This window comes from Neovison vison, chromosome 7 (genome assembly GCF_020171115.1).
Source record: "Neovison vison isolate M4711 chromosome 7, ASM_NN_V1, whole genome shotgun sequence".
Classification (NCBI taxonomy): Eukaryota; Metazoa; Chordata; class Mammalia; order Carnivora; family Mustelidae; genus Neogale; species Neogale vison.
Window position 1 is genome coordinate 117860232 of NC_058097.1, and position 24898 is coordinate 117885129.

General features: G+C 49.3%; 1 protein-coding gene across 2 annotated transcripts in view; it reads left to right on the forward strand.

Moving 5' to 3' along the window:
* Positions 1 to 24898, forward strand: part of FLI1 (Fli-1 proto-oncogene, ETS transcription factor) — a 123263-nt gene that overhangs the window by 72389 nt on the left and 25976 nt on the right. For both annotated transcript variants that reach the window (XM_044258191.1, XM_044258192.1), the window contains 3 exons: positions 7556 to 7710; positions 12054 to 12257; positions 21311 to 21376. In XM_044258191.1, coding sequence (XP_044114126.1) covers positions 7556 to 7710; positions 12054 to 12257; positions 21311 to 21376 — 425 coding nt within the window. The remainder of the gene's footprint in view (positions 1 to 7555; positions 7711 to 12053; positions 12258 to 21310; positions 21377 to 24898) is intronic.

The following is a 24898-nucleotide window of genomic DNA, read 5'->3' on the forward strand; positions in this document are numbered from 1 at the left end:
AGGTCACTAAGGAAATAAGTCTAGAGAAGGAGAGAGAAGGGGACAAGTGTGCCGCTGGGAAGGAGACCTCCCCTAGACAAACCCCCGGTCTCGGACCTGCCTGTGGGAACACCCAGCCCTACCACATTTCAAACCCACTAACCAGAACCAGCCACTGGGATCCCAGCCACCGTCCCAGAGTCTAGCATTTACAGAAGGCTCAGAGGTTCTAAGCCAGGAGCCCCTCAAACGACCTCTCTTCACATAGATAATAAGGATGATGATTTCCCCACAGTGTCGGGAAGGTGCAGTTGTTAAACACTTTTTCCATACCATCTTATCATTTGCCCGCTACCGTGATGCTATGAGATAAATGGTGCAATTACATTTTGACATTTAAAGGCAGATTGGACTTTGAGGGGCAAGGGGGTGATTGACGCCTTGTCTAAGGATTTAGAGGAGGCAAAGCCAGCACCAGAGCTGGGCTTTCTGATTCCTGGCCTGTGGGCTGCCTCTCCACCCCTCCCTCTCTGCCTGTACATTGTGCTTTGGGGTTCACGGTCCAGTTTCTGACAGCACCCAGCCTGGCAGTGCCTCTCAAACTGGCCCGACCCCAGAACGAACCTTCCTGATGCTTACTGAAAATCCAAATTCCATGCTTGGAGCGTCGTTGGTCTGTTCCAGCTGCATCCCAACCACTCTTGTAGCCTCATCCCAACCCAGACCAGCAACACCTGTGCTACTAGGCCACCCCAGTAGCACTTGTTCTCCCCACTTCTGTTTGCCTTCCTGAAGTCTGTTCTTCAGACAGTGGCTAGAGAGAACCTTCCAGAATTTTTAACTCTTTTGCTCAAAATCCTCTACCGGCTTGCAACAAAATCCACAGCCCTCCTCAAGCCCCGTTCCCCCATCCCTATGAAACCCTTTTTAGCCCTCCTATCTTAAACCTTCCTTCTGCACCAGCCACAGAAGACTCCAGACTCCAAGCATGCTCCTGCCTCAGAGTCTCCTGCCTGTGTTCCTTCTTTCTGGAATATTCCTACTCCGTTGAGTCCTATGACTCTCTCTCCCACGTGCTTCAGGTCTCTGCCTGAATGTCACTTTCTCTGATGCATCTGATGGAAGACAGCACTCAGCGCTCTTCACCTCACTCAGATTCTTCTTTGTTCTTCCCGGCTCTTATCACACCCCTCACTAAAATGCGGGCAGGGCCTTGTTCTGTCTACTGAGTGATGCCTGGCCCTTGATAGGTGCCCAACAAATAGTCGTGAAACAAAGAAGTGAATGGATGCATGGCTAACCAGACTCAAAGGTGAAGATGCTTATTCAAAGCCCTGTAGGTCATCGGTGTATAAGTGGGACTGACACCAAGGTCTTTGGACATTGTCTTAGCTAGAGCCTACGTCTGTGCTCAGGGGAGGCTGCCTGTATGAGTTGGCCACTCTCTGCCCTGAGGGCACTCCTACACACTAATCCTGGACAAACAGGGTCCCCCAAGGAAATCAGTTTTCAGAACCCACTGGCCAGCCGTCCCTGGCTGCTGTCACACCAGAGGCCAGCAGGAGGAGAACTGTGTGATCACCTCCCAAAGAGCAGACATGGTATTTACAGGGCTGTGGTGACACAGGGCAACCCTTATTTTGATTCCCAGGTCCTGCCCCAGACCATCCACAGTGACAGAACAGGTGCAGAAGGACAGGCGAGTCTCACCCGCCCCAGGGAAACAGAGATGATCCCGTGGGCTCTCAGGAGCCATTGCTAGCACCCTGTAAATATTCTCCAAGAGCTCACATGGAAGCTGGCCCAGTGGGCAGCAGGAAGCCAGGGTTTTCAGAAAAATGTCTTTACCAAGGCTGGAACCACGTCAGATTCTATTATTAATTAATCATGCAAAAAGAAAGGACACAATGAAAAAGATGCCAGGCAATTTAAATCTCTCATCATTGACACTGCGTTTCCCCAATCCCGAGTGTTACCAAAATGGCTCCTTTAATACAAAGAGTTCCAAACTTCCAATGAGAAAATCGAAGCAGAGTATCTGTCCCATTTGGGGTCTCGGCTCGTGGACTAGATTTGTGGCATCCAAGGCAGGAGCCACCAGCTACATATAGCTTCTGAGCACCTGAAATCCAAAACCAACATGTGCTCAAAATACAAAATACGCACTGGACTTCGGAGACTATGGGGGGAAAAAGTAAAATATCTCATTAGTTATTTTTACGTTGATTATGTTGAAATGATCAGTTCTTTTGGCTGAGTGATAATTTCTTTTGGATAATTTTCTTTTGGCTGTAGTGAGTTAATATATTAATATATTTTAAAATTCATTTCACCTGGTTTTTTCGTTTTAAAAATGAAACTACTAGAAAATTGAAAATTATATATGTAGCTCACACTGTACTTTAACTGGACAGTGCTGGGCCAGAATGCTTTGGACCATCTCACAATTGCCGGTGCGTTCTCTCCACATTCTCTGATAACTTGGGTTTCTGAGTGACTTCGTGCTTCTTGGAGACACCATAGATATTTCTGTCTCTGGAGCAGGTATTCTCTGTCCCTAAAGCTACAATGACCCTCTTGCTTTTCATCCCACTCTTAAGTCCTGTGGACCAGGGGCACAGGGTCACATGGAGAGACTGAGGTCTGGGCAGCTCAGGGATGACCTAGCTGGCCCATGTTGCGGGAGGTTTGCTCTCTTTCTCGTCTCTTCCTGTCGTGCTTGAATCTGTTAGGATGAGTTGCTCTTGGAACAGCAAGGCCCATTGGTTCTGTGATGTACATAGCATTCAGCAACTTGACCTTGGCCTGTGGTCTGCAAATGACTCTCAGCTGCATCCTGCCTCTGTCTCGGGGATGGGGAGAAAACATCCCGTGGAGGAAAGAGTATTATTTTACAGGGGGGTGGGGAGGGTTGGGGGAAGCAAGGACCTGCTTGCCTTGTGCGCCTGGCATGCAGAATCTGAGTGGGTGTTACTCTACGCTGACAGCCCCTAGCCCTGGCCGATGGGCTCTGGATGCTCGTAGGAGACACGTGGAGACTTCACATTCCACTTTCAGGAAGATCAGCCTCGCACACCTTGTAAGGTCTGTGTCTGTGACGATAGAGTTGCTTTCTCGGGTGCTTCCTTCAGTTCTCAACCTTGCAGTACAGAGCATGTCACCCAAGCTGGGCGGGAAGCCATCCCTGGGCTTCTGCAGAAGCTATGTGCAGTGGTGAAAATAGCTAAGTGGTCAGGGCAAATGGCTAGATTAGGGGTGATTTCCTTCCGTCTCCTTGAAATTTGCTTCTCACTTACCGAGTATTCCTTTTTAAAAACAACAAGGGACACATCTATGCAGGGGTCCTACAGAAGTGCTAAAGACAACAGGGATCGCTCAATGGTGCAGAGTGTGCGTGACACATGGAAGACACACGTGATAGGTCCGAAGGCGACTGTGTGTCTTGGGTGGCCTCTGCGACTTTGCATGCACTGTGTGAATACAGGGTATCCACCAACTGCAGGCCTGAGCCGTGCACTTGTGGTTCTCCGCAGAACACTTGGAGTTGCTGGGGGCTGAGTGGGAAGGTCGAGAAGATATCTGTTACAGGCTGAAGGGGTCATCTTTGGGAGTAGTCTCTGAAATCTTCTCTCACCCAAATACCCACGCATTCTCACCTTGCTTTAAATTGCTTAACACTTTACAAGACAGCCTTGAAAATCCCTGGCAGGACTTTTTTTGTTTTTTTTTTTTTTTTTTTAGAGATTTTATTTATTTATTTGACAGACAGAGATCACAAGCAGGCAGAGAGGCAGGCAGAGAGAGGGAGAAGCAGGCTCCCTGCTGAGCAGAGAGCCTGATGTGGGGCTTGATCCCAGGACCCTGAGATCATGACCTGAGCAAAGGCAGGACTTTTAAAGCAGCATTAAATACAGAGCTCCTGTCCCATAGGGAAAGAAAAGGAGAAAGTTGCAGGGCCCATGGCACCTTTGCTGGCCTCCCCTGCCAGGGCTTCCTGCTGTCCTAAGATGGAGATGCTTTGACTTAAACGCTTGGAGCCGACACTGCCTCCCTGTTCTATTGTGGCCGCCCCAGGCCCTCCTTGTCACCTGTCTCAGGGCTCTCAGCTGCCTGTGGGCCCCCATCCCATGCAAGCAGTAATGCAGGGCTCAATACCAATTAGCAGCAGCACGGGCAGGCTGAATGGCAGAACGTCTTCCCCTCCATCCGTGCTCCCCCTCACCCCCCCCCCTTGTTTTCATCGGGCCTCTTCACAGGCACCAGCTGCCTCATTAAAGATCCGTCTTCAGGCAGGGCTTCACCTGTACCCACCCTTAGCATAGCTGTCAAGCCCATGGCCGCATGTGAGGCATTTGCTGGCTGCTGGAGGCACAGAGCCCAAGAGCTTGCGAACGGAGGGAGGGCGGCAGCCAGCGGTAAAGGTATGGCTTCCCTGCCCTATCCCCCCGGCAGTCAGGGGAGGGCTGGCCTGGGCAAGCATGATGGTCTGTGGTGGTGCCAGGCCTCTTTGAGGGCAACCTTGGTGGGGGGTACTGGGAGCGAACACAGGGAGGGGGCCCCCAAGGCACGGCCAGGGCATGAGTGCCTACACAGGTGCTGGAGGAAGAAGACAGGGGAGAGCAGAACCATGAGAACTTCTGTGGGAGAGGAAATGAGGAGGTTCCCACTCCTGTGCAGCCCCCAGGGCTTGCTCACCCCAGCAAGAGAACCCTGGTCCCCAGGGTGATTCTGAAGTCCTCCTCCCACCCATCCTGTGACCTGGGCACCCACCTCCCCAGCACTGTGGTGCTCCTGGCTCCTTTTCTTACCCCGTCCCAGACCAGGTGGCCTTTCCCAAATATTTCCTCTCTTCAAATTTATTTTTCTCTATGCTTGGTCCTGATGCCTGATTGGGCCATAGGCGCCTGTGGCCTAAAGGGTTGTCCCCCTTTGGCAATTTCTGAGGCTCTGACTTTTCACCTCCGCATGGCAAGAGGTCGGCCTTCCGCTCAGCAACCGCCAGAGGCCCAGCCGATGTGGGAAATAATTTTCCAGACCCCGACTCCCTGCTGTTGCTAACGGGCAGCACCCCTCTTCCATCACCGCACCCCCCCCCAAGCTGGACATTGCTCTCCTCTCTGAGAGTTTTCTCGCCCCTGCCTACGGCCCTTGCACTCCGGCATCCGCCAGAGGAAGTGTGTGCTCGGGCCACCCCACCCTCGGCCGGGGGCTTCCCGGCCAATGAAAATGCCGCTCTGCTGGTGGAGGGCCAGCTTAATCCTCCAAACTCCTGCTGCCCTTGAGTTGTTTCACAATGGACAAGTATGTTGGGAAAGGCTGCCAGGCCATGGCGGTGTGCGTGTGCGCGTGTGCTGGGGGTGTGCCAGTGTCTGTGTGTGCGCACGCGGGTCTGCGTGAGTGTGCTCCCTGGCGTGTGCCCCACAGGTGTGTGCGCCCCCGGCAGGAGGGGTGGGGTGTCCTGGAGTGGGGCAGGGGGGTGCGGCAAGCTGGGCTCAGGCTCTGCTGGGACGCAGCCCCAGGGTCTTGTTGTGGCGGCTGGCTTCGTGGCAAGCCAAGGTCTCCAACAGCAGAAGCCAGAGGGCCAAACTGGTGAAAAGCCCCGATGTGCTACTGCGTCCCCTCAGACTGCCATGGGGACATTAAACCTTCAACAATCTGGGGCTCTGACGGCTGGTTCTTGGTTCTCTGCCTGGAAAAACAGTAGGCGAATAGTAAAACCTTAAATTCTAACATGTGTAAGTTATACATCTTATTTTCATTTTCAGCCCATGTTCCCCTCTGTAAGACATCAGGAAAAAATTACCGTCTGACTTCTAATATCTCAGTGGACCATTTATCTCCCAGCTATGATAAGTGATCTTCAATATTTTTTTCCTTTCAGATTAAGAAACAAATTCATTTAATTGTCTTTATTGAATGTTCTCTGGCCCCCCTGGCCTGCCGGAGGCCCCCCCTGCCCCCGCCCCTCCAGGACCCATTCTTCCTTTCCTCTGTGGTCACTGCCCTCCCTGCCCTGCGAGGCCCTGTCTGGCAGGACTGGGCTTCTTACGTCCTTGGGATGGTTGGTCCCTGCCCAGGGCAGAGTGAGGAGGGCAGCGGCCAGGCCTTTGGGAAGCCTGGAGTTTTTGTTCGGCCCAAGGTTGGGCCGCTGTAATCTGAACCTTATCTGAACTCCTTGGTCTGAGGGCCTGGTTTGGAGCTCTTGAGAGAACTGGCTGTCTCCCAGGTCTCATGCTTCCTGCGCTGTGTAACCACGGCGGCAGCCTCTCTGGGGCCTTCCAGTTGTCCCCTTTGGTCCCGCGGCTGCTGCTGGAGTGGTCAAACAGAAGCTAGGGCAGGGTGGGATGGCACGTCCCCTGGGCACTCTGGAGGGACCATGATGCCGGGCTTGGGGAGGGTGTGGAACATTCTGCCAACCTCCTCCCGGGTTGGGGGTGGGGGGCACAAGTCGGGTGTCAGCTGAGATCTCCAGACAGCTGCTCAAGGCTGAGCTGAGGCCAGGGAGCAGCCTTCCACTGGCCTACGGACATTGAGGCTGGGCTGGACGATTTTTCCTTTGTGTACTTCCTTAATGGTTCTTCTGTGACTGTGGCCAGGGCTGCAACCTGTCACCAGGGCCACAGCTTAGTAGGCTGAAGTTCTTGGATTCTATTCCTTCTTCGTGCAGTACCCAGTTTCTTTGCGTGCGTGCGTGGGCGTGTGTTTCAAAGTAAACTCTGTCCAGTGTGGGGCTTGAGCTCGGGACCCTGAGATGCTCCACCAGCAGAGCCAGCTGGGCATGCCTGCCTGTGTGTTTTGATAGCAAAGCTTAACCCTGAAGACCTGAGTCCTGTGTCCACTTTTATGAGCTGTGCGACCCTGGGCCAGTCACCTCACCTCTCAGTTTGCTTTACCATAAAGAGGAGGTGTGAACCCTCACCATGGCTACTGTGGAGGAGTCCTGGGAAGTTTAGCTAGAACAGTGTATGAGAAATACATTAAAATCATAAACGTGCAGTAGATAGAATCCACTCAGAAACCACCGATTGCTCACCTCCCATGGAAGGCTCGACATAACACACTGAGGTTTAGGAGAAAGGAATGTCAACCTCTCGGGAGACCCCCAGGCCAGCCAGGGGGAAGGGCCTCCACCAGGCTAGCAATCCCATGGTGTGGACCAGTGCCAGAACCCCGGGCAGACACAGAGCGCCATGGGGGGTGTAGAGGCCTACTTGGGGGCCAACAGGGGGCCCCGGCAAGGCACCTGTGGGGGGAGTACAGGTTGCCTGGCGACAGGGCTAAAAATGTCCCCTGCAGTCAGATTGGGAGGGTTGCAAGCGCCGTCCTGAGAAGTCCAGACTGTAGTCTGAGGCCAGTGAGAAGCTGCCAGCAGTTTGTAAGTACCGTAATTATAGGATTGGGCTGGGATTTGAAGAAGACCCTGGTGGCGGCGCGGAGGAGAGAAATAAGGCAGCAGCGGCAGCAGCAGCCCTACCCCAAGTGGGGCTGAGAGACGGCGCCATGGTTGTCTGCCCACGCTGGGCTGATGGCAGCTGCAGTGATGACTTCCTCTGGGCTTTGTGTCCTCTCACTCCAGGGAGTCTCCGGTGGACTGCAGTGTTAGCAAATGCGGGAAGCTAGTTGGTGGAAGCGAGTCCAACGCCATGAACTACAACAGCTACATGGACGAGAAGAACGGCCCCCCTCCTCCCAACATGACCACCAACGAGAGGAGGGTCATCGTCCCCGCAGGTACTTTGCGAACCAGGCTGCCGGCTGGCATCTGTGTCCTCGGTTTTCTGGGCTAGAAGTTGGAGGGCACGCTTGTCCTGTGGGCCTGGTGCCTAGGCAGTCCCCTCTTCCCAATGGACATGCCTCCTTGGGAAAAAGCTGCTTTTCTCAGTTCCTTCCAACTGCCCTTCATGAGAATACCCCACGTGTCACCAGCACCTTCAGACAGGACACAGCACGCAGACTGTCCCCCAGGGCCTGGTACCACAGCATGAGGCCTGCAAGGGAGGGCAGAGGTGAGGCCATCGGAATCCAAAAGGAGTCCCAGGAACTCCCGATGGCTCCGCCCTTGCCTTGAAGGAGAAGGGGCGGCTACAGAGGTCTGTCATGTCCATCAGGCATGGACTTCCTGGCATCCGCAGGGTCCCACCTTTCCAAAATGACAGCCAGCTCTTTCAGTTTCAAAATAGAAATAACTATATTTAACAAACGGAGCGCCTTAATGTGTGCAGCAAGTTAGGTCATTGTGTAAAAATAGCCTATTTTTCCTAGGCATTGGTGCTGTTGGTTACAGAAAATAAAAATCATTGTTCAAGCCTTCAGTCCCCTGGCCGGACGCTCCGCCTGTGCTGGACCAGCAAGCTCTGGAGCCTGGTCGGAAAGGGGGTTTGAAAACTGCAACATATAGACTTGGTGCCAGGTGGAAGGAGCAAGAATGTCCAAATCTTAAGCAAAGTGAATTACAGGGCAGGGATTACAACTAATTTTACCAAAATAACATGACCAAAAAGGCAAAACCCTTTCCATTTGGAAAAGTGTAGATGCAGTTGTGTCTGAGGGAAAAGGACTGGCTAGCTGTCTGAGGTAACGCGAAGGAATTTGCTTGTTGGCCTGGAAGGCATGGTTTTGTAATGAGCCTCTCCTCCCGATGCCCTTTTGTATTTATTTTCCACGGGAAGCTGTGTATCACCAGCTCTGAGGACTATGGCCACATCCCTGCGTTCTGGGCCAAATTCAAGATGGTGGGTGGTGCAAGGTGTGATTGCCCGTGAGGCCGGAGAAGCTGGGCTAGTGGGGACTCTTCCTACAGTGCCATGTAGGAGTTGAAAACTGTTCACAAAGGATTTTGAGTTTCCTTCTTCCACAAGCATATGGCTTCCCAGGAAAAGGAAGGAAAGAAAGAAAGGAAGAAAAGGGAGGAAAAGGAGGAAAAGGAAGAATAGCGCCCATGCTCTGAGCACTTGGCAGGTGTCAGGCACCATGTGAACTGCTTTCTCTACATTCCATTACTTCTGTCATTTAACGTTTGGTCTCCTCCCTCCTTCAGGACAGCAGGAAAGTTTAGCTCAGGTGCATTGGGAAGGTCCAAGAAAACCATGTTTCTCCCTTCTAAATGAAGAAGCAGGCAATAAAGCAATAGTAAACCGACATGGTGGGAACCTTCCTATTCTTCCTTAAGCGAAGTCAAGCCTCACCAGGCCTTTGCTCCTTGGGCATCAAACTGCCCTGTTTCCCCAAACAGTGGCCAACATGGGAAGGCAATCTTGAGCACCGAAGACAGGGGATCAGAGATTGTCTCTGAACCAAATGTCAATAACCATCTCATTTCCATAGTCACTTCTGGGAAGTGAGAGGGGGCAAATGTGGCCGGATTGCTTGGCTGACCCTTCAACTCTGAATTGGTATCGAAATGCTCTCAGAAGGCATATCAAAATGTCAGTCCTCAGTGGACCCCAGTAGTGGTCCAGGTAACCACAGTCGTAATCATGCTACTAGCGTAGATTCGTATCGGAGGGTTTCAAAGCGTTTCTTATAATGAATTTGCTAGCTATGGATTTACTTCATTACTTTACCTCTGGTGAGATCTTTAAACATTATCCTCAGACATTGTGGATTCCTCCAGGCCAGCCTCCTGGACATGAGGGAAAGTCTCATTGGGGTGAGTCCACAAATCAAGGCAATAAAACATTTGAGGAGCAACTGATTGAATTTATGGTGGGATTTTAGGACAGGTATAAACGAGGGCCCTGGTTAATCACCAGTTTCAGGTTCAGATGGGAAGAAACTAGGACTAAATCATCCAGGAAATACAGTTGGAAGAGTTTAGCATGATCTGGAGTAGAAGATTTATAATTCATTGTGCTGTAAAGGGAGAGAAATAATATTGTGATAGAGCCCAAAGCAAGAGAGGAAATAATAAAATAAATTAAATATATGCTGTAAAATTGAATTTGAGGCCTCAAATACTAGAAGTGAGGATTTAGGAGAAGCAAAAAGAGTGGATGAAATGAAATGCTGTGGAACCCAAACCCCACCTGTGCCACTTTTCCTTAGAATTCTGAAATGGTGCAAAGTATTTCCATTTTCCAATGGTCCATGCCTAATTGTTTCTGGAGAGTAAAAGAGGAAAGCAAACCAAGAAATTTATCTGAGAGAGAGAGAGAAAGAGAGAGAGAGAGAGATGCATATAGACTTATACAATGAACCTATAGGAGGAGCTCCATTATTTAGCCTAATTAAGGCAGGACTGTGAAAAAGCAAGAGGAGGGGCTTCGGCTCAGGGAAGGGGGGAACCCACCCCCTCCACTAAGTGAAATCCTAGGAAAACTTAAGTTTCAGCTGGGGACTTAACCTTTCAGAACTCCATTTTTTATCACAAAATGAAAATAGAAGCCATTTTGCTGGATTTTCTGGATACGTGAAAAATGGGACATGTGGGGCAGCCACACATAGGAGGCACTCCAAATCTGGGGTGCAAATAGTAGGTCTCCCAAATCGGGTCACAGCAGCCTGTGACCCATAAGTCCAAATTCTACTCTTGCCTCTCTGGCCAGCTCCTCAACCTCCAGCACCAATATGGAAACCACTCTCACACCTCGGGGGAGACGAGGCGCTTTGCAAAGAAGACTCAGCCCTTGCCCCCCAGATACTTACATAGAAAACCAAGAAGGAGTGGAGAGCCTATGGCAACCGAGGGCAATCAGCAGAAGCTCTGAAGAAAAGTGGGGGAATTCACATCTGGTGTGAGGAAGGCAACAGAACCTTGCTTCCTCCCACCATCACTACTAATCATTCAAACCTGGCCCCCATTTTTGCCAAGAACCTTCACAGAGTCTTTGAATGGGAGGGTAAGGAAGAGGAGAAGCAGCATGGATATTCTTACCAAGGAAACATGCTAATAAAGCAGGCCCAGTAGGAGCCCGGGGCTGACAGCTGACCTACAATGTCTAGTCTCCTCCCCTCCTCCAGGAAGCCTTCCATGACTCTCCAAGTTCACACTGTTTCCCTCCACCCATGATTCCTTCAACTCCCACCACAAAATCTGTTGCTGAAGTAGACAGTTTCCCACCTAAATGTTTCACATGAACAGATCTTTGGCGTGGCCAAGAGCCAGGTAGTTTTGTTGTCTGATGGGCATTTCTTTTTTTACGATGGACATACCTGAGGTGTTTATTGGATTTACCAATAATTGGTTGCCAGGAAAAGAAATAACTTCCAGCCTGTGATAAGTGATAAGATACAAGTACTTTAACCACTGTGGAATTTGCTGGAACTCATCACCAGCACTCAAAGTATTACCCACCCCCCTGACACACACACCTAGCCAAAAAGGAGCTGTGAGGGTTCGAGCTGAAGATGACCTCGATCATTACATTATTCATGTCCACTCAAAGGAGGAAGGCCTGAAAGGTTTTCTCTCTCCAATACCTTTTCTCAACCTTGGGGACATTAATACCATAAAAATGTTTTGGGAATGATCTGGTAGAGATTTCATCATAGCTGTCTCCACAAGGAGAAAACCCAGGTTGGATTTCTGTTAAAGGCTCACACCACTGGGGTTTCCAACTGTACAGATGGAATCGCAACAAAAGTGTATACGTACGTGTTCTTTTCCATAGCCATCTCAGAGACCCGTGTTTTCCCGTGAAGTCGCTCATGTTCTTAAGATACAGATGGTTTCCCTTTCCAGAGACTTTGGTCCCTGGTTCCTTGGGACCGTGTGTACTTTCATTTTGATACCACCATTGCTCAGGCAAAGGTTTTAATTGTCCTCCAAAAACTATAAAGAGAATGTTCTGTTGGGATGCCTCGGGAGACATCTAACAACCTCCCCCGAGGGTTAAGTGGTTCAGGCAGTGCCAGATGTGGAGAACCAGATGGGAGTTCTAGGAGGGAACCATCTGGGAGGGAACCCACTTTCCCAGTGGGGGACATAGCAGGAGAGGGAGCTGGAGAGGGGTGCAGGCGGGAGGAGGAGGGCGAAGAGAGAGAGGGGCGGGAATAGGGAGGGTCTACTCAGCCTTGGTGAAGGGAAGGGGGTCTTGGCCGGCCCAGACCTTGCTAACAGGTCATCTCCCCTGCAGACCCCACGCTGTGGACTCAGGAGCACGTGCGGCAGTGGCTGGAGTGGGCAATAAAGGAGTATGGCTTGATGGAGATCGACACGTCCTTTTTCCAGAACATGGATGGCAAGGAACTGTGTAAAATGAACAAAGAGGACTTCCTCCGAGCCACCTCCCTCTACAACACCGAAGTGCTGCTGTCACATCTCAGTTATCTCAGGGAAAGTAAGTGTCCTGTCTCTGTCTAGGCGGGGTGGAGTCCCATGGCTGGCAGAACTCTGTAAGGCCCGCCCTTAAATGAAGACTGACTTCCCATGCAGCCAATGCAGGACCAGGAAACTGGTCTGTCTCCACCCTCCCTGCCCCTTGGCTTGGCAGCATGCTGCAGGAGCAGGAGCCCCAGGTCAGCGCCTGTGAAGCTGCCAAGTCAGCTTGGTTCTTACAGACCCTTACAGACCTTACAGACCCTTCAAGGGGGCTGACCCAGTCCTGCAGTGTCAAGGGAAACACAGTAAAGAATGGAGAAAAACTAGGGAGCTGTGACCCAGTGGGGTCTGCCAGAGTATAGTCACACTGTTTCCATGAGAACCCCTTTCCAGAAACTGCCTTGCCCTGTAATTATAAATAGATGGATATCCTGGCTGGGATTTCCCTGCACAATGATTTAAATTCCTCCAGTAAACTCCAGATCTATGGATTTAGGATTTAAGGTTTTGAAAATTTACACATTAACTTCCTCTTATCCTTAGGGTCACTCTGGCAGACCTGAACCCAACCTTTGCTGGCTGCTAGCTACACACCCTTGCTAGCCAAACTGGGAGCACAGGAGAAGCTCTGGGTGCACAAGGGTCTCTGGGACCCTTTCCCCTGGCACAGCGAGAAAGAAAAGAGCTTCGGAAAAGATTTTATGAAAGAAAACATGTCTTCACTCAAAAAATGTAACCAGTATGGGATTTCTCAGGCATCAAGCTCCCATCAATTTCATACGAATTTCATTTGGTCTTAAACCTACACAGAGATAGGAACAGAATTTTTTCAGGCAGGCTAATAATCTTCGCGCTAATGCTTCCCCAGAAATCCAGGCCCAGTAGTCTATCAATGACCCCAAGTATTGAAGGATTTGTCTGTGGCCAGAAAAGATGGTACTGAGATCAGGGAGCTGAAAACAGATGTGGGTGGGCTCTGTCTAGAAGGGAGCTTTGTAACAGCCCGGAGCAGAGAGGGATGGGCAACCTCAGGGTACAGTGTCTGCTTTCCTTAGCCCAGGCTGCCTGGCATCTTGGAGGAGTTAAGCTTTGGAGTGAAGGAGCTTGATGATTTTCAAGCCCTTTTGAAGCTGAGATCTTTGGATACTGCCTACGGGTGTCTGCTGCTTTCCTGGTCTCCCGGGCTCTGGGTTCATTAGTTCTTCGCTTGCTCCCTGTCATTTGGTGGGTCTTCAGACTCACCCTCCCTGTAATCTTCTGCCTCCTTCTACAACAGTGCACGACATGGGAGCAACACAAGCTGGCTTTAAAATTTAAAAATTTTCAAAATGCCTTTGGAAGTTTCCACCGGTGCCTCCGGGCTCTCTGGTCACCTCTGAGGCGTCTGGTAACCAGTGAGAGAGTGTGGGTGATGCCGTATATGTTAACAGCAAACCAGTTACCTCATGTCTGAGTCTTGCTGCAACATGAGGTCAGCCCAAGAAACAGCAAGTTCGGAAAAGGGGGCGATTCTCTACCCAGTTTTTCCTGAGCTTTGGAAAACTTAACGTTTTCTAATGATCTGTGTTTCTCAGCTTTCAAGCGCTTATGGAATTTTTTAAAGAAGTTTCTTTGCACAGACCTGCCATGATGCTAATCTGGCACAGCAGGGGGTGGGAGTGAGCCACAGAAGTGGGACTGAGAAGCAGAGACCTGCAAAGCAAGAAGGCTCGTGAAGCCTACCTTTCTGCTTCTTCAGGCATCAGAAGGCAGTGCTCCAGGAATCACTGGCCCCTTTACTTCCTTTGTGGGAGAAGACAGGGACAGCAGCAACAGGGACGGCACATCCCAACAATCTAAGGGACCAGTAATTTGGGGTTCCATGTCAGATAGTTTTGTTGGGAAGGCATTTGAGCACATTCTGACTTGACGGGGGCGGGGGGAAAAGCCCATTCAGGCCATGTGACTCCCCAGGCCTGCTTTCTGGCAGGTCCATTAACCATCCAAATCCCCACGAGGATTTCCTACTACAGCAGAACCCAAGCCACAGACCCTGAAGCCAGACCAGCACCTGCCCCAAAGGCCTAGTCATTTGATAAGCCAGTGGGGGGGGCGGGGCGCTGGTAACCATGACGGAGGGGCACAGGTAAATAGGGGGCAAAGGGGCAAAGGAGTGACCAGGTCATGAAGCAGTGGAGGTCAGAGCCTTGGTGTTTTTGGGTACAGGTAACAGGGCAAGAAAGGGTGTGCGTTGCTGCGGCTTTCCTTCCTTCTTTTAAAAAATATTTGTAGATATTGAGGAAGATGCCCCCAAGCAATAAAAGTAAGAAGTTTCTAGAAAGGAGCTTATTAGTGGAGCAATTTCCAGGCTGGAGAGGAGAGGGAACAAAGTATATATTTGATACAATGTTGAGCGAAACAGCTTAATAGAAGGTGGTCGGGCTGATAGAAGTTTGCCTGAGGAGGCAAAAATTAAAATCCTGTGGGAAGGTTTGAGAAGAAACGTGCCCTGGCATAGTATTGTAATAGTCTAAAGGCCTTTTGAGGAACCTAGACTTAAAATGATCCACTTTCATGGGGAAAAAAAAAAAATGGGAGTCATGCTTCTTTTCAGCTGGTGTCTAGCTTCACATGGTAGCCTCTGGGACTCTGTGTTGGGCGAAGTCTGGCCAGCTGAGACCCCTGCGAGGAGGCCGTGTGCCTGGGGACCGGCTGCTCTCAGGACTGGAACTCCCTGCCTTCGAACACTTTATTGTTTTCGGAGACTTACTTCCAACAGATGTTTTGTGCCAAAGCAGGGAGTCCCGTGCTTTGGGGACAGAGGCTAGGGGAGCTGAATTGAGGCAGGGGCACGGGGTGCTCATTCCTTGTGCTTTGTCATCTGTCCTTATGCCAAGAAGGGGGTTGGGGTTCAAACATGTCCACTCTGGCAAGCGGTGAGAGGAAAATCGCTCAGCTCCTCGGCACAGCTGGGGAGGGGGACGGTGGGGCTAGGGAGAGTCAACAGAAGAACATGGGAGGCCTCTTGTCACTCCAAAGTATCTGGTCTTTCTGGACTTCAATAGAAAAAGGAAACCTCATAAGATAAGAAGCTCGGGCATCTAATTCAAACTCTCACCAAGGGTGCTTGAGTTTTGATTGGGCTTGTCTGGGAGGCTAGCTCTACCTTGAAATGTTAAATAGCAAACTTACATTTTAAAATGTTATTTTTCAGGGTGGCGAAGAAATAGCAATGCCCCAGGTGCCCCCTGTGCCCTGTCTGATGGCCTGACATGCTAGGATTTTTCTGGCCTCCTTGGAGGGGCTTATTCTCCCTAGCTTGGCTTTTCAGCTGTCCCAGAGAGAGTGGCCATCCCCTACACCTCCTCTGTAACTTCGCCCAGGCTGGAACGGGAGGAGGTTGATGAGGTGGGGTCTGGGGAGGATGCCTGTAGTACTTGGGATGATTCTGGAGTCTCCTAGGGACACGAGGACTCAGGTGTGCATCTCCCCAGGTGCCTTTCACTGCATGTGGGCAGGACGCCCCCTTGTGGACACCACATGGACAACCGTCTCTAAACCCCATTTTAAAGCCAAAGCAACTGAGGTCTGGAGGCCTGCAGAAATTGGTGCAAAGGCATACAGCCAGCGGAGGGCATCCTGGTAGCTAAGACCCAGGCCTCCTAAGTCCCATTCTGCATCAGGGCCCACAGCCTCGTGCTCAGAAGTGAGAGGTCCCAAGAGAAACAGTGAGCCAAGCTCCCTTCTCTCCCCTGGGGCTTTTCTGGGGAGGGCCAGGCCACTTTCCCCACAGCATTTTCTGTTTTCATTTGTACCAAGAGATAAATGCTTTCCGAAACTTCCCCATGGCCTCCTGGAATGAGGCAGATTAAAGCCAAGCCTATCACCACACTAACCCCGTCCTTCTCTCTTCCCGGCGCCGCCTCACACCCTGGACCTGACCGGCGGCCGGGCCAGTATCTCTGCTGGGCACACCCCGATTGGCAGGGGCCGTATTTACTGTCGCAGGGCTGAGGGAAGTGAGATTGGGCTGTCACAAGGCATGGTGGGACCAGACCCCAGAGGAAGTGACAGCCGTCCGGATTGGCAGTTCAGGCTCAGGGCCCCTGGGGTGGGGGGGGAGTTTGGGGTTTCTGGGAGCCCAGAAGGTCCTGGGCTTGGGTGGCCAGAGGAAGGAGAAGGAAAAGGAGTCTTTTTTCCTTTTACAAAAAGTTGTGCTCCGTAGGTGTTTCAGAGTCTGACACGTGAAAAAGGCTAAAACACTGTGTTTTTAAATTGTGGTGGCACTGGAGGAAGAAATATATTGTGTGACAGGGAGACTGCAGAAAGGTATCTATCTTGATTCCCATTTTTAATTTAAACTTAATGGAAAACACATTTCGTGCTCTGTGGCATTCCCCCCAGCAGCCTCTGAGGGCTGGGCAAAGGTGATGGGTCCGGGTAATTAAGCTGGTGAAGTATTATCCCTTCCAGGCCAGGGTCTGACCGGTAAAAGAAAACAGGATTCAGGCACAACAAAAGACCAGATTTCCCCTGGACTCTGTAGTCAGTGCAGCCTGTGGTTGGAACATAGAGCCTTAGTTCCGTGCTCCCTCCTCCCACCCTGCCCTGCCCTGCCCTGCAGCCCAGAGACGGGGAGAGCCACAGTCAGCAGGCTGTTGGGCCCGAGACAAAGGCTTTGGCCCGGGAGGCTGGAGGCTAGACCCTTGTCTCCCCTGCTCCAGGTGTCCCAGATGAAGAGCTGGTTGGGCTGAGGGACTGGAATGCTGAAGAAAGCCCCATTGTTGGGGCTTTACCTCACACCTGCAATGCTTCACTCTGCTCATTTCCATCTTCTTTCAGTTCCCTAATATAATATCCAGTGACGGATGGACTCCAAAATGGAAAATTATTTTTTCCTTATGCTTTCAGTTTTGAGGGGGAGCACTCCATTCTCAGGGACCTCTTTTTAGGGCCCCGAATTAGCAGATATATATATATATATATATCTGTGTGTATATGTGTATGTATATATATGTACATATATATATATGGATATGCCGTGTGCCTGCATTAATAACAGTAAATAAGCAAATATATGCACATTTTAATGGAAGTTTGCAGAGTTAAGCAAGAATTGTAAATGCATAACCCAAGAAACTATCACAAAGAGAATCCACTCACTTGTATGAGCACCCCAGGTCAAGGTCAAGGAAGAGATCAGAAGCCCCCAGGTACCCTTTCTCTGTCACCTCTCCTCCTTCCTCCCCAGAGGAAACCAACACCATAGGTGAGTTTCTTGTTTCTTAGATTTAGCCTGAGGGCCCCAGGGTCTGTTGGATGGAGAACAGTTTTGTAAACAGACCAGAATGGGAATCCTGTTCCTGGGCTTTCTGGCTGTGTGACCCTGAGCAAACTACCTGACTTCTCCGAAGGCTGATGTTCTCGTCTGTAAGAGGAGACCCATGTGATCCCGGCTTCACAGGGCTCGTGTAAGGATTAAGTGAGAGAATAGTTATAAAGTGTCTGGTGCTTCCTGTCTGCAGGAGTGTTGGTGTCCCTCCGCCCATCACAGCCTGTTCGCTGGGACAGGATGGTGTCAGGAAAGATTAGGAGCTCACGTTAGCCCCACAGAGAAAGAGCCTGAAAGCAGGAGAAAAAAAATCCAAAGCCACTGAGTAGGAGACCAGGCTCCAGGAAGGACCTCTTCATATCAGAACAAGTTCCCATAAGAAAAGCGTGTGTGCTGGGGCTCCTGGGTGGCTCAGTGTGTTTAGCCTCTGCCTTCCGCCTAGGTCATGGTCTCAGGATCCTGGGATCAAGCCCGGCATCAGGCTCTAGGCTCAGCAGGGAGCCTGCTTCCTTCTCTCTGCCTGCCTCTCTGCCTACTTGTGATCTCTCCCTCTGTGAAATAAATAAATAAAATCTAAAAAGAAAAAAAGAAAAAGAAAAAGGAAAGCGTATGTGCTGTGCCATCCTCTGTAGGCTGAAGAACTTGTCAAATAAAAATGGGAGCTGCGGGCGCCTGGGTGGCTCAGTGGGTTAAAGCCTCTGCCTTCGGCTCAGGTCATGATCCCAGTGTCCTGGGATCGAGCCCCACATCAGGCTGTCTGCTCCGCAGAGAGCCTGCTTCCTCCTCTCTCTCTCTCTGCCTGCCTCTCTGCCTACTAGTGATCTCTGTCTGTCAAGTGAATAAATAAAATCTTTAAAAAAAATAAAAAAAGGGAGCTGCGAAGGGGATGTTGGTCCCTTGGGAAGGAGGCCAGATGCCCTTAACCAGCCCCTCCTTCCAGGAGTGAAACTTGAACCAAGAACGGTCTTCAGGGCAAAATCCTTTTCCTAGGTTACCATGAAATATGTATTTCATGCAAGCTTTGCAGGGGTCAAACGACCCTTTCTTTCTCTTGGCTTTCTGGGAGTTTCCTGTGGAATTCATATGTGCCCATAGAAGAACTTTCGGCCAGGGGAAAATTTAATAAATGTGGTTTATCTAAGCTTCGTGCTCTCAGCTAAATCTGCAGTAATGACTCAGGCAGTTTGCTCTTCTGAGACCATCATTTTTCTTTATTTGCTCCAGCCGTGAGGTTTCAGCCTGAGGGAGAGAATGTCGGGGACAGACAGGCAGACATTCTTGGTCTTACTCCTGAGACTTTTCTTTTTTTCTAGTCCCTTGGAACATTTGGTTCTCTTTCTTAACCTCCTTCCAGTCATGGAGGATTATTTCTTATTGCAGCAGAACCCATTCATAAGTCAGGTCCAGAGGACACGACGAACGTTCAGCAAGCCCTTTTATGAAGGGTTTATTGTATGTCATTGTGGTGTCTGTGGGAGAAGGGATGTAAAAATAGTAATGATAACAGCTAGCATTTACTGAACACTCACTAGCGACCAAGATCTTTTTTGAGCACTTGACACGTATTATTTTATTCAATCCTCGCAACAACCGTGTTAAGTGGATGTTATTATTAGCCTGTTTTATATATAAAGAGCCTGTGGCTTAGGGAGATTAGGTAAATCGATGGAGGTCATAAAGCTAGTAAGTGGTAAGAGGCAGGTCCAACTTTTGACTCTCATTTGCATAACAACTATAATGAAATGAGGTCCTCCCAGCCTAGCTGGGTCCTTTTTATTTTATTTTATTTTTGAAGATTTTATTTATTTGTCAGAGAGAGAGAGCAGAAGCAGGGAGAGCTACAGGCAGAGCAGGCAGAGGGAGAAGCAGGCTCCCCGCCAAGCAAGGAGCTCAACGTGGGACTTGATCCAAGGACCCCAGGATCATGACCCAAGCCGAAGGCAGATGTTTAACCGACTGAGCCACCCAGGCATCTGGGTCCATGATATTTTGAGAATGGACTAACCAAATGCATCTGGCTTTCAGGATAGTCCGTGTGCATAACTGTCTTATTTATGTTTTGGGGATTTTTTTGTTTTTAGATTTTATCTATTTGAGAGAGAGAGGGAGAGCTCATAGGAGCAGGGGGGAGGGGTGGAGGAAGAGGGAGAAGCAGGGGCCCGATCCCAGGACCCTGGGACCATGACCTGAGCCAAAGACAGATGCTCCACAGACTGAGATACCCACATGCCCGTGACCGTCTCGTTTCTAAAGTAGTGTGCATGTGTCCACACTTTGGCGTACCGTGGTCTCAGTATCACCTCCATCCCTCCTCTTTTTTGTTTGGAGCCCTTTCCGGGGCCAGCAGTGATAGTCGCCCAAGCCAGAAGCTAGGCAGTTGGGGGATTCTTACAAAATTCTCTCCCCCCTTGTCTTGCCTGAAAGGAACACGTTTTCTCTGAGGCACACAACCAAACGCCCACAGCTGGGTGAGGCGGCAGCTCCGCGCCGGCATCCCTGCCATGACTGGAGACTAAAAATAGGAGCGTCTGACAGCCCATCCCCTGTCCTCAGCCCTGGCACCCAAAGCCACCCGTCTGCACAGAGAAGGGAAAATTTTCAAAGACTTCCCCAGCCTTAAACACCTCTGGCAGGCTTATCGCATCCTCTGTAAAAGCATATTCCAGCCCCGGTTTTTGAAAGACCTGCAGAGTTTCCTCCACGAGAATCTCAGGGAGAATTGCAAAAATGCCTCCATTTTGTAACACGAAATTCCTGAATTCTTTTGAAATTAAGGAACCAGCTCAGTTTTAGGGGCAAGAGGGAGTTTTTATATGCAGCTGACAAAAAAAAAAAAAAAAACCAACCCAAAAACAAAAACAACAAAAAAAAACTATCATCCCTAAAAATTCCCAGACTAGGGCCTGGTGTGAGTAGTTATGCATTGAAGTTTAATTTTAAGAGACTGGGTAGGGTAGCAGCCCTCTGGGATGACAGAAAATTCCACGTACCATGCCTCACGTTCAGCTGTATTCTCTTAGACATTCGCAGGGGAAGGCAAGAGTGGCTGCTGGAACTCCCGTCACCACTCCCCCCTTCCCAACGGCCAGCACACTCCTCTCCACCATCGACGAGTAATATCTGAGCACTTCACCCCACCAGCGAAAGGACCTGTCCATAAACCCACAGGATATCCTAGCAGGCAGGACTCTTGCAGCTTCTCCTCCAGGGTGTGGTAAAACTACCAATTGCAGGCCAAATCTGCCCAAATCTGGCCAACTCTGGCGCATGGACAAAACAAAACAAAAACAAAAAAGAATGTGCAACAGAGACTGTATTTAACCCGCAAAGCCTAAAATATTTACTATCTGGTCTTTATAAGAAAAGCTTGCCAACCCCGGCTATAGTTTAACTCCTTCATCTTTCTGCTGAAGAAATCAAAATCTAGACCTACCCACAGTCACGCAGCGAGCTTCTCTGTCCTGTGCTCCTGCCGCGACATGGCATGGACACCCGAGAACTCTTTGGAATCATAAACATGGCTCCTGGGGAGGGCTGTGCGAGTCCCGCCCGGAAGTGTTCTGTCCTAACTTACTCTAATGGGAACTCCAGGAATCCAGTACATTTCCCCCAAAACAGATTCCAATAACTCTCTCAAGGAGCCATTTGTCCCTCTTCCCTAGCCCTTATCCATTCCCCTCCCCGATCCCTTCTCATCCCACCTTCTACTCTTGATCTCAGAAGAACGTCTTGTTACAACCATCCTCTGCTTTGCCTTGCAGGTTCACTGTTGGCCTATAACACAACCTCCCACACAGACCAATCCTCACGACTGAGTGTCAAAGAAGGTGAGTCAGTTCTCTCGTGGATTTTCTTCAGAACCAGGCTTGGCACCATTCCGTGCTGTTAAGTCTCGTGTGGGCAGCCCCCAATCTGTGCACCCTTAATCTTAAAAATAGAACTGGTGGTTATTTTACCAGAAAAAAAAAAAAAAGGGTTTATTTGGGAATAGCAAAGAATAGGAATTCTGGATAAACAAGTTATGCCAAAACCCTAGGTAAGCCCAGCAGACAAAGGAGAGAAGCGTTATTTTATGGAGAAAGTGGAGGAAGCTGGGAGGAGACGTTTTGAATGGAAGTCCATTGCAGAAAGTATGAGCTCTGGATAATGACTGTCTCATTGGCTGGGATGCAGGGGTAGCGGATTTCTTACAGGAGGGATGCAAGGTAAATCTTTCCCCCTTGGGGCCTATAATTGATGATTCTTTCCTGCTGGAGATTCTTCTGCTGTGGAAGGTCATTGATTCCTCTGTTGAAGTCTGTAATTGACAGTTCTTCCTGCAACTGACATGTGAGTGGTAGTGCCCCCCACCCAGGCAGGCTCCCCTTTCTGGCCTCCCAACTCATTTTATTGAGGTTTCCCTTTGCTCATTTTCAAGTACCAAGTCTCTTGTTTTTTCTAGCATACAAGGCAAGAAGCCAAAGAGCGGCAAAAACAGGGCGAGGTTTTAAAATATCTTATAATAATATCAAAGATAGGACTTCAAGTTGTGACACCATGGAATAAAAAAGGGGTTCCTCTCAGAGCAGCACTCCCTTTCAGAGCGAGAAGTCAGGGCTTTCCTCCACTGAAGATAATGAAATGAAGGTTTTTGTTTTTGTTTTTGTTTTTGTTTTTAAGGATTCTTGCAATGCCACATTTTAAGGGGTTTTCCCCCCCTCACAAATTTTAGCAATGCCAATTCATTTTTAAAGTGGTGATTTGGGGATTTGGTCTAGTTGGTTGGGTTTGCTTAAGAGGGACAGAAAACAACTCCAACAAATAATTTCCTGCTAGGGAGGATTTGATGATAATGGCATTTCTCAGCATCTTATTTATGGAACATTGTGGGGATTTTCCAGATATTTAAACAAGTGAATAAATAATATGGTACCTGGTTTAAGGGAGGAAGAAATGTTACGTGAAAAAAAGTCTGCCCAAGACCAAAAAATATATATTATGTTTTTTATATATTATAAATATATATATAATATATATATTATATATATATTTTAAAATATATATGTCTCCATGGAGAAGGGGCATTTTGAGTGGAGGCTTAAAGAACAAACTGGAGTACAGCAGGCATGCGATCTTCCTTCCTTGGCTTCCTTTACTACTTCACCACTTTTTTTTTTTTTTCACCACTTTTTCTTTTTTTTTTTTTTAAAGATTTTATTTTTTATTTATTTGAGAGAGAGAGACAGTGAGAGAGAGCATGAGCGAGGAGAAGGTCAGAGAGCGAAGCAGACTCCCCATGGAGCTGGGAGCCTGATGTGGGACTCGATCCCGGGACTCCAGGGTCACGCCCTGAGCCGGAGGCAGTCGTTTAACCAACTGCGCCACCCAGGCGTCCCTTCACCACTTTTTCTTTAATGTCCATCTGCTCTCATAGAGAATGAATGGGGGCAGAAGTTCTCCATACAGGTTCCCTGGGGTAGAGCACAGCATAACCTTCTGGAGAAACTTAAAGCTCTTCTAAGGGAAGAGGCTTAGTTAGAGACCATCTGATTGAGAATGCTCGTGGGTTACGGCCACACTGTGATCACATAGGACTTTGTGTTGGCTGTTCGCAGTTTCTAATCAGATCATGACCAGAAAACGTGGGGGAAGAAATATACGACACGGTGAATCTGCTTTTAAACTTCTGTGGTTTCCTTTGCTTCCTCTTCCCCGCCCCCTGTCCATCCCAGGGTCCGTTCTCTTTATGTTACTGTTTTCCTTCCCAAATCAGATTTTTTTGATTTTGCCATGAAAAACTAAAGTTGTATTGGCTCATTCTATAGTCCGAGCCTCATTTTACTTGCTGACCTGTTTAACGTTGTGTTGCAGACATCTACTATGGAGGGAAGGTATTGTAGCGACAGATATTAGACTGGAGGTCCAGGCACATTTGGGGTTCATTTGGAGAAATCGCTTCATGCCCTAAATCTTTGTTTCCTGTCGAATAAAAGGACTGACCTAAATCAGGAAGAATCAAGCCCTGACTCCTGGGCTCTTGGCTTCTAAGGAGAGGTCCTAGAGCCATAGCTGAGAGCTCTGCCTTCATTCAGGGCCCCTCTGTTTGCATCTGGTGTACTTAAGTTCATTTCATTTGCAGACAGGCCTCCAGTTCTTGGAAGGATGGGGGCAAGAGGAAAGGAAGGACTGGAGGAAGGGAAGGGGAGGAAAGGAGAAGGAAGGGGGATCCTTCAAAGTTCCTTTAGTTCTACAAGCTAACACCTGCTGGCAACCAGTGAGGGCTCTGGGACAGAGCCAATGAGAGAATATCTGGTACTGGGCTTAAAATACAGATTTTCATTTAGAAGCAGGACTGAATTGAACTGCGTTGATAAGCAACTCATTACTCCTCCAGGGGTCTTAAGCTTTCAGCCTCTCGCTTGCACCTACCACTCCCTTTGCTTCCCTTGGCCCTTTTGTGTACGGGCGGCTGAGCGTTTGTAATGCCACCGGGCTTATTCAGGCTGATTGCAGGAATAGCTCGCTCTTGCTGGGCAAGCACCCTCAGAAATAAATGAACTGTAGTATCCAGGCAAACGCGCACTGCCAGGACCTCATTCAGGTGGTGCCGGGCATTTATCTCCCAACATCGGCTCTGGCCTCTAGAGACCATTAAGTCTGTGCTTTGCAGGTGCATCTTTTGTCCCCAGTAAAGCTTTCCACTCAAGCTGTCTTGCTTCTGTGTTGCCTCCCTGCCTAGTGAGGTGGTCCGAATCTGTCTGAAAGGCCTATCATCCACAAAACAAAGTGCATTAGCAAGACAAAGCTAACCAGGCTTCTCTCCTTCCCTTTCACCCTGCTCCCCAGATCCCCCCTCTCTCTCCCTCTCTCTCTCTCTCTCTTTCTCTTTCACATGTGCACGCTTTTTCTCTAATAGCTATCTTCATGACTTAAAATATGAATTGGAAAAATAATGAGAAAACCCACTTTAACCTTGGCTCCATCTTGTTTGAATAAGACACACACGCATAGCCCCCAAACAAACCCAGGGGACAGGAGCCCAGAGCTCTGTGTGTATGTGTGTGTTTGTGTGTTGTGCGTTTGTGTGTTGTGCGTCACAAAAGGCAGGTGCTGGCATCAAGCACAAAGGAAAGAAGTTGAGGAGGTGATGTCTCTTAGTGTTTCTTCAATTCACTTATCAAATTAGAATGCCTTTTGGCTTTAAAATGGCATAATCACCCTTTTAGCTTGTCTCTTGAAAATGATTGCCTTCTCAAAGGGTTATTTGTGCCCAGGAAGTAAGACTTGATTTTAGAAATTAATTTATAACAGTCTATAAGCCCCTTTAAATCAAGTATTCAATAGTCACACATTGGTCCCAGTTAAAACAG